We start from the raw sequence: 17295 nt of genomic DNA on the forward strand, positions 1-17295 counted from the left end.
CACTTACATAAACCTGGATGGTATAGCCTGCTACACATCTAGGCTACATGGTACAGCCTACTGCTCCTGGGTTATAAGCCTGTACAGCATATCACTGTACTGAATAATGTAGGCAATTATAACACAATGGTAAGTATTTATATGTTTAAACATATTCTAAATAGGAAAAGTACAGTAAAAATACAGTATAAAAGGTTAAAAATGGTATACCCCTACAGAGCATTTACCATGAATAGAGTTTGCAGGACTAAAAGTTGCTCTGGGAGAGTCAGTGAATGAGTGGTGATTGTGAAGGCCTAGGACAGCACTGTACATTATTGTTGAAACACTGTACAGCACTTAGTCTATATTAAATTGATAAAAATATTTTTCTTCCTCCAATAATGAATTAAAACCTTACCTTACTGTAACTTTTTTACCTTATATACTTTTTATTTCTTAAACTCTTCAATTCTTTTGTAATAAACTTTAAATGTAAGCATATTGTACTGCTGTACAAAAACATTTTATTTCTTTATACTCTTATTCCAAAAGCTTTTTCCTATTTTTAAAATTTTTATTTACTTTTAAAATGTTTTTGTCAGAAACTAAAGCACAAACACACACATTAGCCTAGGCCCGTGGTTGGCAAACTGCGGCTCGCGAGCCACCTGCGGCTCTTTGGCCCCTTGAGTGTGGCTCTTCCTAAGCCTTAGGAGTACCCTAATTAAGTTAATAACAATGTACCTACCTATATAGTGTAAGTTTAAAAAATCTGGCTCTCAAAAGAAATTTCAATCGTTGTACTGTTGATATTTGGCTCTGTTGACTAATGAGTTTGCCGACACTCCTTTCAGAAACATGTCCGCGATGGCTTGCTTGGTTTGTTTCTTTTTTTCCATCGTAGGTTTGCTTGTAAATAGATAATGTACCACGAATACCTGTCCGGATTGGGGTCCATGTTTCCACACTTTTTGAGGAGTTTTTTGAGGTCTGAAAAAGCTTCTGCCAAATCCGTCACTGACTTTCCCCAGGGGTTCTTCTTTTTCTTCTGTGTGTTCCCTTTACCTTGCCTAGTCTTCAGCTTCGTGTTCCTATACAAGTTGCAACAACTTCTCATTAATCAATTGCTGAGGAACCACCTCTAGGAGTTCCTCAAGGTCATCCTCATCCACACTTCGGTTAAGGCTGTTTGCCGTCTCATCCACAGCTTTGTTGATTTTTGCAGCCTCTGTGCTAATGTTACGATGGCTATGATGTCACTAGGCAATAGGAATTTCTCAGCTTCTTTATACTCTATGGCACCACCATTGTATATGTGGCCCATCATTGTCCAACACATTGTTAAGGGGTGCATGACTGTATAAACATTATGTAAAAAGTCTATAACAGTAATTTTCTCTTTTGTTGAAAAGTTGTCTAGTGATTTGTTGTCATCAGAAACTCTTTGGTACTAAACCAATGAATTGTTTCTATACATAAAAAAAAATTATGATAGGAGATTAACTAATAACTTTTGTAAAGAGTATGACCTATGAACAAAACCAAAGCTTGACATTAAATTCCTGTATAACTTCAATGAGAAAACTTATCTTCTCTTTATTTTGTTAGATGCAAAATAAAATTGTTCCTGTATGCTTAACACATAATAATACATAAATAAAATAATTTTTCTAGGATCCTAATAAACATCCATCAAAAGGATTATTTAACATACAGTACATAAACTAAGACATATTAGCAGAACTTTGGTGAAACTGTGGTCATGAATTCTGGTTGTTAGGAAACAGGGGAGAAAGTTATGATAAAATCCCCAAGCCTCACGATGGCTTGGGCTGGTAAACCTCAACACACTTATTTACAGGGTACTTCCACAACAAACTAAAAATGTGAAGTAAAATTCATTTATACAGCCCCAAGCGAGTCAGATTAGAAACTTGGGTATTCTAAATCACTCCATAATATCTTAAAGTTATTTTTAACTGAATGATGAGAACACCAAAAAAATGCAAAACCACTTGTGAAAAGAAAAGTATTTGGTGACTCGTCATCCTATTTTGTACTGGTTTTACTCAGAAACTGAAATATAAAATCGTTTTCCAATTGCTTAATAGCTGTTAGTGAAAATAAGAACCACACAAAATGTGCACATTAAAAAAATATGTTCTGGTGACAATGAAACAATACTTAAAGGTTTTGGCACAACAGAGTAGATTATGTGACATCTATACATAGGTTTCTGCTTTGTTTATCTGTTAAAACGTTTAAAGTTGTTTTCTTCTTTGCACTGGGCAATCGAGTTTCTTGTGGGGGCCATTGGGAAATCGTTGTTTTTCAGCTAGAAGGCCAGGCTTACTTTTCCATCACAACATTTATGGTCACTACCCAAGTGGCTTCAGTCACATCTCGTTATTTTTGATGTTTTTCATTTTTGAACATTTCTATAAGGAAAGGAAAAATAAGAAGGGTCTATCAGAAATATGTATTGGAAATAGCCAGGAAGAAAACTACTTGCTTTCAAATACTGCTTATAGGACACTCTCATGAATATATGCTTTTAAAGAAATAACTGAGATAAAAATAAGAAGAGTAAAAAAAAAAAGTAAGAAATGTAAACTCTTTAGATAAAAGGTAAGTATTTTTATGAGCTAGGAGATAACACCTTGAATTTGTAAAGTGTTTTTCAGTTTACAAAGTGCTTTCCTTTGCATTTTTAGTTTGTCCGCATAAAAACTCTATTATATAGGAAATGTAAGGGGAAAAAGTGAATTCACAGTGACGTTGAGAAACTTGTCCAGCAATCACACAACTTCACAAAGAGTCTGAGGTTGATTGTGCTCTAAAATGAATATCTGATTGCAGACCAGCACTCCTGCAGAAAAGAGCCCAGCCCTGGTGGTGTTCTGAAGACTATAGAGGAGAAAAGGTTACATATAAATGTTCAACGGAAGAGAAGGCAACAGGTCTCAAGCATCAGCTGTCTGAGCGAAAGCTTCTGATTAACATATACACAGACTTGACTTCACCACAGCATCATATCCACACTCAAGTAAAGAAAGCTACATTGCAAATAGGAAATGTGTCTGTGTGCAGGCAAGACACTTGATTCTTTTCCAGTATGGCTTGATGGAGCAGTGTGTGTGTGTGTGTGTGGGGGGGGGGGCTTAAAACCCCTAATAGCATGCACTAGCACCATACAGTCAAGAATAAAGAAAACCAGTCATTCCTTTCGTTCTCCATACCTGTCATTAGTGATCTGTTAGGTGCTGGCCACATGGACATCCAGAGGATGCCTCGGGGGCTCTTGCCCCAGGGCTCATTAGCTTTGCCTTCCTCACTCCTTCCTTCCTCTCTTTTCCCTCCCTCCTTCCTCTCCTTCCTTTTTCCATTCATCTCTCCCTTTCTCTCCTCCTTCATCTCTCCTTACCTTTGTTTGTTTCTTTCCTTTTTTTTTATTCGACCCTTAATTTATTTAAATTTTAAGTTAATTTATTGGGGTGAATTTGGTTAATAGGATCATATAGGTTTCAAGCACACATTTCTATGACAGATTATCTATATATTGCACTGTGTGCCCACCACCCAAAGTCAAATCATCTTCTCTCACCACATATGTGGCCCCTTTGTTTCTTTCTTCTTTGTTTCTCTTCTTTCCTCTCTTCCCTTCACCCTCCCTTTCTTTCCTTTCTCCCCTCCCCTCCTGCCTCTTTCCCAGCTCCCTCCTCCCCTCCCTCCCTCCTTTCCTTCCTTCTTTTTTCTGCTAGATATTAACTCTGTAACCTTAAGGAAGTCATCTAACCTTTATGTGCCTCATTTCCTCATCTTTAATAAATGGGGGAAGTATAATAGTGCTTATTTTATACATGATGCCTATGTGCCTATTATGACAAAGATTGAATGAGTTAATAAATGTAAAGGGTTTTATATTTTACAGTGAGGAATTTTATTCTCACCAACTGCCAGTTATTTTTATATGTGTGAAATAGAAAGACAATGTATATAGTTTTGTGACCTCTGGGTAGCTCACAGGCTAATTGGGAAAGTTTTAGGAAAGGAGATGTCAAAGCAGAAAGAAATGGAATTTCTCCACACATCATGTTAATTCCCTCAGCAGCCTGATTTATTCTCCTCTGTCAACATCTCCTCTCAGTGTCAACTGGGGCTTGGGGCTGAGGGCTGGGGGCAGAGCAGGGGCAGTCAGTGGCTGATGAGAGAGAGGCAGCCTGGATTCCATGCTCTCCTTGGTTTCTTTCCCTCTCCTCATCCCCCACTATTCCCAACTGCTGCCCGTGGATATTTTGGTCTTCCTTACACCACAGCAGCAATAAATCGACACACTGTAGTAGTATATACATTATAGATGAAAGGACACGGGGTTTTTAGGCAGTATGCCCAGATTTTATTCCCACTCCTATCTCCTACTATCTTTGTGACTTTATTTGTAAAAAAGGGATAACAACAGTATTCCTCCCTCAGAGTGCTGCTTTTCTTGGGGGAAATGGAGATTGAGGGCAAATGAAATAGATATACTGTAGTATAGAAAACAGAAAATAAAGGCCTAGGTATGATTCCTTATTCTGAGACTTACTGGCTATGGGTCTTGAGGAATCTCTAAATTCCATTACTTTATCAGTGAATGAATTTTGATAATCATAACTGAATCACAGAGTTGCAGAAATAGCAAATGAAATAATGGACCTGCAAGTACTTTGTAAAATGTAAAGTGCTACAGGAATATTACTTGCTATTACCATCTCATATTCACATAAAACTATTATAAGCCCATAGTTTGTAAGTTCAATTTGTCATCTTGACAGTTATTAGTCTCACTCTCCCTTGTCAATAAACTGATTTAAGATAGTACATAGTTAAGCAGAAAAACAGGAGGAGATGGGATTAGTATAATTAGATTATTTTGACATAAAATAATAGGATTTAAACAATCTTAGTTTTGGAGGGGACCTTGTAAGTGGCCTCTCTCTGCCTGAACTAGTCCAATCTTCCACCCAGTGTAGGAATTCTCCAACTAATATCCACACTCAAGTTGACAGAACAGATGTAACATTGAATTGAAACTGTGTTCTTTATTGCATTAACTTTCAAGAAGTCTCAAAATGTGCAGGAACTTATTTTTCTGATGATTATTTAGGTTATAAAATTCAAATTGATTTAAAACCTCAGTTCTTTTGATATTCACCAACCATTCCTTTTAAAATGTCACAAACTTAATATGGAGGTGATGTTTCTTAAATTTAATTCAATAGTCACTGATTACTTTTGAATACTCACAATTACTTAAATGATCAAATTAAGTGAGAGATGTGGAATAATGTATACTCAGCTCCTTGGAGACCAAGCCAAACATTTCATCCACTGAGGAATAGATATAGAATGTAGTTTTGTTTTGTTTTTTTCTCCAAACACTATCCTTCGATAGTCAAAAGTATCCTGTGATAGTCAAAATCTGCATTTATGTAGGAATAACCTGCTGTTCAACCAACAAATCGAAGCTTTATACATATAACATTAATGGCTAATTTGTTGACTGAGAGGATTAAAGTGAAAGAAAATTTTTATTTTCTTCTATTTTGAAGGAATCAAGTTCAAGTATATATAAAAGTGCTTTACCTTCTTTCATAAAACTGGTATTTCCTAAAGACTTCATTTGAACCCAGGTCAGTCAAACCCTGCTTGTTTCTCTGTTGGGAATTTTGAGTGCCAATCTCCTCAAATTGCTCAACTTGATGGTGAACAGTAAAATCTGCAGTAAGCACCTTTAGTAGGCAGCTTGATTGTGAAATGTGTTTTCCTGGAATCCCTCCTGAATATTTCCAACAGGATTTTCATCCATGTACCATTTTCATATATATATTCATCTTAAACTTTTCTTAGCATGTGTTATAATTCAGTTATTGGTTGAGATTGAACTAGCTGTTTTATTCTTCTCATCTATAGTGGTTCTAAGATATTGCACCATTTTTCAGAAATGGGTCTGACACTTATACTACTGGCAACTGTTTTTTCACACAGAAATTGTTTGATAGGTGTCATACACTATATTTCAACCACAGAATGGGAGTCTGGGGTTCATTTCTTTACTCAAATATTTATTGAGAACCTATGATGAGCCATGCCATTTTCTAGAACCTAAGGATACAGAACACTGATAAAAAGTGCCTCACCATCATAATGCCCTCACCTAGGAAAGGAGACCCATAATCAAAATAAGAAATAAAGTTTTAGATGGCATTAGGGAGATAGGCAGGTCCAGCTAGGAACACTACAAATCTAAATGAGGTGGTTACAGGAGGCATCATAAAGAAGGTAATGGCTATGAAACTGTGTGCTTTTAGGAAAGACCTAAAAGAGGCAAAGCTGAAAGCCATGCCGATTTCTGGAGGGAAGATTGACAGTGAGAGAGAAAACAGCCTCTGGAAGCACTGAGGATGGAGGACCCCTAGCGTTTCTGAAGAACAGTTAGGAGGCCAATTGTGAGAAAGGGGAAGAAGTAGAGTGATCCCTGGAGAATTGTGAGGAAAGGAGTTCCATGATCTGACTAAGGTTTTAACATAATTACTCTGATTGCTGTGTGGAGAATGGGGACAGTATGAAGCAAGGGCAGAAGCAGATAGATTAGTTAGGTTCTCAATACAAGAGTCCAGATGAGAAATGATGATGACTTGAACTAGGTTGATAACAGTGACCATGCTAAAAATGATTGTATTCTAGACATTGTGTGAAGATAAAGCCAATAGAGCTTGTTGATGTAGTGGGTGTGATGAGTGAGAAAAAAAGAGAAGTTATTTACAAGTCTTCTACTGCATTATTTTAAAAGTGTGGTCCGGAGACCCCAATCACCCAAGAAACAAGTTGCAATAGATTCCAAGTTCCTACCTGACAACTTCTGAATTAGATTCTCTAGAGCAGAGGTTAGCAAACTTTTACTCTAAAGGGCCAAATAGTAAATATTTGAGGCTTTGCATCTGGTTTTTGTCAAAACTACTCAACTCTGCTGATAGAGTAGGAGCAGGAAAAGAGCCATAGATAATAGCTAAATGAATGAGTGTGGCTGTGATCCAATAAAACTTCATAGACATTGAAATTTGAATCATATGAAATTTTGACAGGTCAAAAATATTTCTTTTCCTTTAATTTTTTCCAAACACTTAAAAATAAAAAATAAAATTCTTACTTTGTGGCTGTACAAAAGCAGGCAATGGGACAGGTTAGACCAACTGCCAGAGTTTGCCAACTCTGCTCTAGAGAGCAGATCCTAAGAATAAGTATTTTTAACATGCTCATATGTGACTTTCTTTATGTTCAAGAACTTAGAGAAACACTGAAATAAATTTTGAAAGTTACGTCATCTGTTCCTTCTTGTTTTGCTTAATTCATGGGTCAGAGTAAAGGTGGTCTTCTTGAACAAAATAAAAATCAGATTTAGTTTGGAAAAATAACTAAAATATTTTTGCTTGCCCCCAAAAAATGGTGAGAAAAAGGGGAAGGGCAATTTAAAATAATAAGATTAAATATTATTCATGAGTAAAATGGAGGGGGAGGCTCAAAAACTTATTTAGTAGTGACTTTCATGCTTTAAAAATGCAATTATCATTAAAAAAGAATCAATCAATGATTTGTACTTGACTCTATGAAAGTCAAAGCTCATCATATATATCCAGCCCATTGTTCTACCCAAGTTAAATACTATCACTGATCTTAAGAAAAAATGTTATTTTTTTATATGAAAGAATACTCCTTATCATAAGTTGTACATCACACACACAGCTCATCTCTACTTGTAGCGGCCTGTACTAGGTCTCAGTTGTTATGAGTTTGCACCATAACATCTCTTCATCTAATGCTTTAGTTGTTCTCTTTCTAATGTTACCCCCAAATCATAAAATAACAGGGGGAAATATGTAAAAAGTTAATTCACTTAAATGAAATGATTAATCACAATCATGTTGTTGAAACTGATCTTTCTGGCCTTAAAGTAATAGTTTTGTTTCTTCATCTGGTAAGTATTTTTCAGACTTATCTACACTTTGCTGTCATGCTATTGCCTTCTCTGTCTCAAGATTTAATTTACCAAAGTTTTATTTCTGAGACAAAATCAGAGAGAAACTGACAATTTTTTATTTTAGAGAAAATAATTTTAAAGAATAAACTCAAAGGCATTTTCAAGTTCTAAAAGACCTAAAACTATTAGCAAAGAGTTTGGGGATTTTTTTAAAGGACTTACTGGTAAAAAAATAATATGTTCATAAGTCCTTAGCAACCACTATAAAGCTGTAAAAGTGGTGATGAGAAGAGTCAGAAAATGAAGATTAAGACCAGGTTTCAAAACAGGGTATCTCAGTAATCTGTCTTAGTCTAACATTTCTGTCTCTTAAGACCTGAAAGATATATTTCTTCAAATCTCTAATAGGTTCTTTCATAAACCACCATGATACACGGTTAATATTATGCCATAGCGACTAATATACAGCAAGTGCTAAACAAAGGTTGTTGAAGGAGCTTTGTAATAATGATAATTTTTTAGTGTCTACTCTATGCCAGTCTCATTACACAATTTCATGTGAGGCCAATATTTCTATCCTCATTTTACAGACCAGGAAACGAAATCACAGAGTAACATGGCAGCTCAGTCTTGGGTCTGTCTGGTTGCAAAGCCTGCACATTTTCCTCTATTCCTCACCATCTCACAGACTGCTTCCCCAATGGCTAATGCTCTGTCCAGCCACAGATTGCGGAGAGAATGGAGTGAAAAGAATAGACAAAGACAAAGTTTGCTTTGCCTGGAGAACTGTTTTTCCCTTTCCATACGGGATATGGTTTTGCTTTTATAATTAACATTCTGCTGATGAGAACTCCCACTGGTGAAGGCTGAGGAGTCAGATTTCCCATGAAGAGCAAGCACTGCAGGAAATAAATTAATCTCCAGGGAAGACGAGGGGCAAGGCTGTCAGTACGCACACAACTGCCTAATAGGAAATGATATTGCAGAATTGTTCAAAGAATTTGAAATGACTGCGGGTTCTCCTTCCAGCATATTCTCAAACATTTAAACCTTCTGAGAAGAGGAAAGAAGTTGCTATAAAATGAAGAGCAATCTTATAACATTTTACTTCAGGCTGTCAGTAGTTCCAAAACTTAGATAGTATTCCCTGGAAATATAAGGGCAATTCTACTGGTGTCATTATTTTGTTTATATTATGAAAACACTGCATTGATGTTAAATGGCAGGATAAAAAATATACCAGATTTTTGGATTACTGGTTTGAAATGATCTAATATTTTAAATAACAGGTTTTCTGGTCTGGAGTAAAAGTAATTATTATGCTTCAAATTACACAATGCTCAGAATAACACTAATTGCTGAAGTGTTTATTAAAATTGAGAGACAAGACTAAGTACTACCTCTTTGTAGCATACATTCAATCATTCGGATTTCTTAAGATTGAGAGACAAGACTATATTTTATATCTAAAGTACTACCTCTTTGTAGCATACATTCAATCATTCGGTCAAGGTCTTTAATACAGAACCCTCACTTTGTCTAATTCTCACACTAATCCTGATGGGGAGCTGCCTTGTGTTTTGTTTTCCATCATAGAAGTAAAATCTGAAGTTTAACATTAGGATGAATTTAAAACTCAATATAAAGACTGCTTTGGTTTCCTATAGATCCATTCTTTACTTCTGGCTCCCTCCTTGACCTCAGTGAAACGTTTTTCCATGGAGCGCCTTTCCTCTCACCTGGTTAATTTACCATAATAAGTGTGTTCGTAGATGTGGGATCATCTCCATGTGAGCCTTACTGAGAGACGAGCAACAGTTGCATCACTCTGTGATATCAGAATAGGCCATAGAAGCAACGCTTTCAGAACTGACAGGGCATGAAAATGACCTGGCACACCTCCTATTTTGGTGAGGAAAATACACCTCAGAAAAGTGAAATATTTTGTGGAAGGTCACCCATCTAGTTTGCGCAGAGCTGGGACTAGACCTCAGAGTAGCTGTGTTCTATTTTCTCACCTAGGCTTCTCACTACTTGGCAAGTCTAATGTATGGAGGATGAGTCTTGAGTTTAGCTTGAAGATGTAGGAATAATTAGAAGAACATAGTTGAAGCTTCAAAAGAAAGGAAATTCCATTAGAGAATGCTGATTAGGAAAGTATAACATTTGTTCAGTAGAGAACATTTATGTAGGGCAAAACCAAACAGGCATATTTTAAAAGATGTAGCCTCCTGTTTAGCATCGGATCACCAGAAGCAACCACTGCATTAGGGAGTGGCCTACATAATAATCACATCCTCCTCACAACTGACTGAGAATCCTCTGATACCAAAGGACTGCTCTTGGCTGAAGGAAGCCACCTTGCCCACAGCCATGCCCCCTCCTCAGGGGCATCTGCATCCAATGACTGACTGATTCAGGAGCTGTAACGACCTGGTCCCCTCACCCCAACACAGGGCAATTCTGAAGAGCCAGGTTAGTTCCAGAGCTCCCAGTGGGATCAGCCGAGGTCTTCAGTGTCTTTTAACTTCTTCCTCTCCCCAGGCCTGCTTCAGTTCCTCTGCCTATGTGTTGTTCCTGAGAGCCCTCCTTAATACGCTGCCCCACCCAAGTTTACCCTGGGAATGGGCCAGGCAACAAATTGCTTAAAATAAACATCTGCACGTAACACACGTCACCCACCAAGAATGGCACAGGTGAAGCCTCCGCTCTCCCTGCCGCAGAGGTAAGATGGGAAAGGGGTCCATTAGGAAGTTTCAGGGCCTCCTTGTCTCTGCACAATTACCGTGTTTCTTGGACTCAGAGGAATCAGTGTCTCATCTCCAGAAGATTTCTAGTCCCTTCTCATGTCCATAGGATTCCTAGAGGCCATGAACTTCCCAATGGGATACGGTTCTCAAAGGGAAAAAATACAGATAGAAACTGAAAGCCTGCAAGAGCCACAGGAGGAGATCTTCACTTGCATGTTGCAGAGCACACCGCCAGGAAGCAAAGTTTTTCTTAGCCATCAACTCATAGAGATGCCGAAGTTAATTATAATAGCGAGGATTCAATTGGAGTTTATGGTGTTCTATACCAACTTTAACCTATTTTATCTAATGAAGCTTTTGAAAGAGCTTACAGTGTAGCACTGTTATTAACCCAATTTTACAAATAAAGAGATAGCGACACTAACAAATGGCTCGTGGTACACAGCCAGCGAGTGGGACAGACAAGATTTAATCCCAGCAGTCTGAGTTCAGACTCCAAAGGTTAACCACTTAATCATCCTACTTTCAGAGAACTGTTCTCTTAGTAATTTATGAACAAAACAACCTGCAGACTTAATAACAGTGCTCCTAATAGAACACGTGGTCATCGCCAGGCAACCAGAGTGAATGAAGGACCCACAGAAGAAGGTCATCCAGGAGGTGTGGGGAGTCATTTCCATCAGGGTCCTAGTGACAGGGGGATAGGGCTGACCGAGGTATATATACTTGGCTGTCCTCCTGGCTGCAACAGCAGAACTGTTGACATATGTGCATTCACAGTGAAACTTCCAGGTATTTACATTCAATCGTTGACATATGTGCATTCACAGTGAAACTTCCAGGTATTTACATTCAATTCCAAAAGAAGGAACTCCCTCTAGAGAAATTATTAGATACACATTCAAAGTGGTTCGACTTCATCTACCTGGAAGAAAAAGATCTAGGTGTCCAGAACGAGTAAAACTACAGAAGCTGGAACCCTGTCCTAATAAGGCTTTTTTAAAAAAATATATATAATATGCTACAAAGATTCTAAAACTGGCACTCTCACCAGAGAGAGTTTAGAAAATGACCGACTTGTGTCTAAGTAGTAAAAAGAGAGGGAAGCTCAGAAAGGATGCCCTTTGCCCATCTGAACTCCACAGTGGTGGCTGTTCAGAGATGAGAATTCATTCCAAGTCTGCTAAATGCTCAGTAGAGAAACAATGAGTCTATTTTAAACCAAAAAACATAAACTGTGTTACATGAGGTAAATGAAATTTGAAGAATAATGTTCCTGCTTTACTTAACTTTTGTGTTTTCACATATGGAATTGTCACACCACTCTAGTTCATAATGGAGACCGACTCTGTGATGTATTGTGATTACAAATGGGATAGCAAATGAAAACATTGCGCAGATGAGCATACTAAATAATTTCTGGGGGGGGGGGGGAAATTGCATGTTGAGATTACCTAACCTAAGTAACGGTTCATTTTACTCTCTTGAATAAAATTAGGTAGTCTTGCCTAGAACCTATACTTTAATTCAAAGATATTTTTCCTTAAATTGTCACTTGCAGGCAGTATGTTTGAAACAGGGCCTGCCCTGATCTGTGATATACTCTGAACTATTCATTCAGGCTGCAAAGCTGGGGCTGCAATGTACTCTCCCAGGAAGATGCACACACAGTGATAGGTCAGACAAATTTCCCTATAACTGAAACAAAAGCTTTGATTGCAGGAATGTGTTATCTGGTACTTTTTAGGATCCATCATCTTAGGGAAAAAAAATAGTTTCCTATAAATTAATGATGGCTTGAGACTCAACACACTGCAGCAATTTTTCCTGTAGTAGCTGTTTCTTGTCTAGTTGTACTTGGTTAGTGTTTGAAATTTGGAGGAATGGCAATATGCATGGTTTTCAAAGCCCTTTACAGAATTTCATTTTTATCACTCGAAGAGAGTCAATGAAAAGGTAATAAGAAAAGCTCCATGGGATATTTTTATGGGAGTGTCAGAAGCCAGTAAGCTAACTACATGAAAGAACAGATTGTACAGAGTTTCAGCAGCAACACTGCGGAGACTTCTTATCTAGTAGTGTGACTTTTACATGCCCTTGGAGGAAGAAAGAGCGCTCGCTACAAAACCAGATAAGGAGGGAGAAGAAACAAACCATATGCTTAAGAATAATTACAGTTTCATTTTTCTTACAAACTGCAGTGTAAAGTTTCAAAGATAACGTGTAATAGATATTGAGCTGCTTTGCTGTGCCTAAAATAATTCCCTTGCTAACTCATCTCAGGTTTGCACAATATGGAAGTTAGACTGGGTGGCTTAATTGAATGCTATCAACATCTCCACAAGTCCACTTGCTCCTGTTTTGCTTTCAGTAGAGGTGAAAACTATCAGATCACCCTTTCTATAAACGAAGCTGTGATATTTCAAGTCTGCACTAGATTACTTAGCTGACGCTTCTTTAAACGGAAACATCGCAATTATGTTAACCTCACCTCAAGACATTAAACCTTCTTAATTCTAGCAAAAATTTAAAAATGTCAGTGTCATGATAATACAAGCAGTCTTAGAATAAAGTACTTCCTTGGCCATGAAAACCGTAAGTGAGAAAAATCTAATAAAAAACAATGAAGAGACCTAGCATTAGTGTGAGTGTTCAATATTATGCTGCATTTAAAACTATATTCCAATGAGATTTTCAGGTCAGACAGTCACTTTGACTGAATTATATATTCCAAACTAAATTGTAGTAAGAATCTGTATATTGTGCATTTGTCGCGGAGGTGGCTGAAGCCCCCATCATGTGGCTAACGACCTGTGGTTCCATCGGTGCCTGCTACTGCCGCTGCTCCACTCTTGCTTCTCTCTTTCTCCAGATCAGCCAAAGCATTTTGACAACCAACTGGTACTTTTGAATCCAGGCCAGCTTGATGGGAATGAAGTTTCTTGGATATATCTACATGGAGACTCTGAAATGAGACAGGCCAGAGTGATTGATTTCACAAGTAAATTATCAGTCCAAAATAAATGCTTCCCAGGGATATGACAAGGGTAAACATTTATCAAATGGCAAGTTATTTCTTATATCTGGAACAGAACATTCTTATGTGTCAAAGGGAGTTACAAACTACATTTTCATCCATATATTTTGGTAACCTAGGTGTGGAAGTTTTATGGCACTCTAAGTGACTAGTATAAGAAGACATCTCAGATGTGGAAAATCATTTCCAAAGACCATTTGTATATGTTACTTTCTTCTTGTGAATCTTATAAAGTATTCTTCATTTAGAATATTTTTGCTCAGTTTTTATCCCTATAGTAAATAACCCTGCATTTCATTATATATTGAATAATTACATACTGTATAATGAAGAGATTTCACTTCTGTATTATTGTCATTCTTTTTATGAAACAAATCATAACATCTGCCTAAAATAAATCACACTTGTATCAGTATTATGCAAACTTTACAAAGTTCTTCCAGTCAATTTAAGCATAATAATTCATCATAACAATGAATTATTAAAGCATAACATCAATAAACCCCAAAATTCATCTCGCATATGAGATGGCATATAGTGTTTGATGTTGTACTAGTGTGTTGTATGCTTCAAAGAATCATCAAATAGGAGCCAAAATTAAGACCTAAAAAGAAAGTGAACTTTCAGCATTATGTTTCATACCCAAATTCCGACTAGTAGTTTTTCAGTTTGAATGTGATTACAAAATATTCAAAGATTCACAAAGTCATAATTACCCGTTTTGGGTTATCCACATAGCCATGTTGATTCACCAAAGGATAGCACAATGAACAACTTTTCTTAAGTTCCTCCTACAGTTTGTGTATAGCATTAAATTCATTAAAAATTTCATTGAAAGCTTGAATCAAAGGCTTTAAAGATTGGAAAAGACCAATAAGAAAATTAGGGTCCAGCATAATTACATGATTCACCCAAATTAACAAAATAAACAGTGCTGAGCTCCTGACCCTTAGTCCAGTGCTCCTGGTGCTATTCTATGATCCAATCATTCATATATTCATTCAGTGTGGTGGGCTGGTTACCGTTATGGCCCAATTCTTTACCATTCTCTGTATCCAGGTCCTGTCCTTGTCATTTTTTCAGTGCCCTCATACTCTGACTTTTGACTTGTCCATGTGACTTCCTCTGGACCCAGATGATACTGGCACATCAACACAAACAGAGACTTGACAGATGCTTGCATAATTGTTTTTTCTCGTTCTTATTCTTCCACTCTGCCATAAGAACATGCCTAGACCGGCCTGCTGGATGCAGACCAGGACAGAGAGCAGATTCAGGTCATCCCAGTCATCCGAGATGAGACAATCACAGCCAGAGGAGCCCCAGGCATTTGGGCAAACCCAGCCTAGGTCAGCTGAACTCCACAGCCTCAGGAACTAAATAACTGTTTTTGGATGTATGCCATTAAGTCTCCCTGGTGAGTAGGCAGCACTGTGTGGCAATAGATAATGAGTACATCAACAACCATTCATCTGTATTATCCCAGGTCCTGGCTGCAGCGTGAGAATACAAATAGGACTCACATAGTCTCAAGCTCTGTAAGTCTTTCTGGTGAGTAGGCAGCAGGGTGTGGCAATAGATAATGAGTAAGTACATCAACAGTCATTCATCTGTATTATCCCAGGTCCTGGCTGCAGTGTGAGAATACAAATAGGACTCACATAGTCTCAAGCTCTAAATCATTCAAACAGAATTTCTTAAATTGTTTAAGCAGAGATTTAAAACACAGTGTGGTACATCACAGGTAAATAATTCTCCAATTCCTTTTCTAATGACAAAAGGAGGGATCCTGGTGACACTTCCAGTGACAAATCAGGTCAGAGTCCGAGTGTTGGTATTTCTGGAACCAAACCACTACACTTGTTTACACTTGACTCATCCACAGCCCACAAAAACGTAAGCCCATTACTCACCATGAGTTTATAAATTTATTACCAGGCTTTCACTATATCCACCAGCCCTCTAGGCTCTTTCCCCTTCTTTCTCTATGCAGCATCCATCCTACTTCTAAAACCAGATGTCAGACATTACCCTGTTATCTCTCTGCAGCATTTAACATGTCTGGTCACTCCCTTTCCTGTTTCTGGTGTCCCTCTTACCACTCTGACTACTCATTCTTGGATTCCATTGACTGTTAAGTGTTCCTCAAGATTTGTTATTGATCTAATTATTTTTATTAACCATCTCTAGATAATTTCAACAATTATATGGCTTAATTTACCAACTACATGTTATAACTCAGGGGAGGGGCCAGATTTATGAAACAAGATGAGGCAGAGCTTGTATAACATGATAAGCACTCTGGACTCCAACTCTAATGTCCTTTATTTAGTTCTACAATCCCACCATTCTTCCTTCCCGATGTAAGGCGTGGCTATTCCATTTACCTAGAACATTATCACAAACTCAAGACTTCCTTCAAGGTTTCCCTTACCATGTAGACTTTAGCCAGAACCTTTGTTTTCTAGTCTCTGAGCACCTTGTCCTTGTACTGCAAAGCAGTTTTCACAAATACAATGAAATAACACCTGGATTAATGTTTAATGTCTATCTCTCTGGTTAAAAACATAAACCAACTAGAATAAGGACTATATCTGTCCTATTCAATGTTCTCAGTTCTTATCTCAGTGTTTTAAATACAGTAGGTATCAAATAACTACATCCTATATAATAAAAGGCTAATATGCAAATCGACTGAACAGTGGAACGACCGGTCACTATGATGCGCACTGACCACCAGGGGGCAGACGCTTAATTAGCAGCTGCCGCCTGGTGGTCAGTGTGCTCCCACAGAGGGAATGCCGCTCAGCCAGAAGTGGGGTTCATGGCTGGTGAGTACAGTGGCAGTGGCAGGAGCCTCTCCCGCCTCCGCAGCAGTCAGGCATCCCTGAGGGCTCATGGACTGCGGGAGAGCGCAGGCAGGGCTGAGGGACCCCCCTCCAGTGCACGAATTTCATGTACCGGGCCTCTAGTATTAAATAAATGGAGAAATGTTTGAATAATATAGACTCAAGTTTTACAACTTTTTCTTTGTCTAGCTTATCAATGGCTACTACATACTCACATGTTCATATGTTAAGCATGATATACAGTCACTAACAGTAGTCATTATATAGTAGAAAGGCACACATATTTGAACTTATTTTAGTCATTAAAATACATATTGAAAATCTTATGTTTTTAAATAAACTCATCGATGCAACTGTTGCAAGTACTATAGTCATATAATATTCCATATACGTCTCAGGTTCAAGTTAGATTAGTCACTATATATTGAAATTATAAATCAAAGAATGGTTATAAAAGGGAAAGTGAGGGCCTGAGAACTGAGTATGTATATACAGTTGCTCTATATTACTGAGGCACAAGATTGTGGCCTGACAATAATGAAAGAAATAAAATTCTATGTCAGGCACTGCTTTAGAGATGTCAAGCCTTCAACCTGAAGATCAGGTACAGAAGAAAATGAGAAAAATAAAATGTGTGCAAAGAATAAAGAAGAACACCAA

The 17295-nt window shown here is 37.7% G+C and overlaps 1 protein-coding gene across 1 annotated transcript in view; it reads right to left on the bottom strand.

Annotated features, from left to right (window-relative positions):
* Positions 1 to 2148: 2148 nt before the first annotated feature.
* THEMIS (thymocyte selection associated) overlaps positions 2149 to 17295 on the bottom strand; it is a 134841-nt gene continuing 119694 nt past the window's right edge. The window contains exons 5-6 of the mRNA XM_005858968.2: positions 13561 to 13714; positions 2149 to 2420 (exon numbers count right to left, since the gene is read on the bottom strand). Coding sequence (XP_005859030.1) covers positions 2389 to 2420; positions 13561 to 13714 — 186 coding nt within the window. The 3' untranslated portion in view covers positions 2149 to 2388. The remainder of the gene's footprint in view (positions 2421 to 13560; positions 13715 to 17295) is intronic.

This window comes from Myotis brandtii, unplaced genomic scaffold (assembly GCF_000412655.1).
Source record: "Myotis brandtii unplaced genomic scaffold, ASM41265v1 scaffold123, whole genome shotgun sequence".
In the NCBI taxonomy this organism is placed as follows: Eukaryota; Metazoa; Chordata; class Mammalia; order Chiroptera; family Vespertilionidae; genus Myotis; species Myotis brandtii.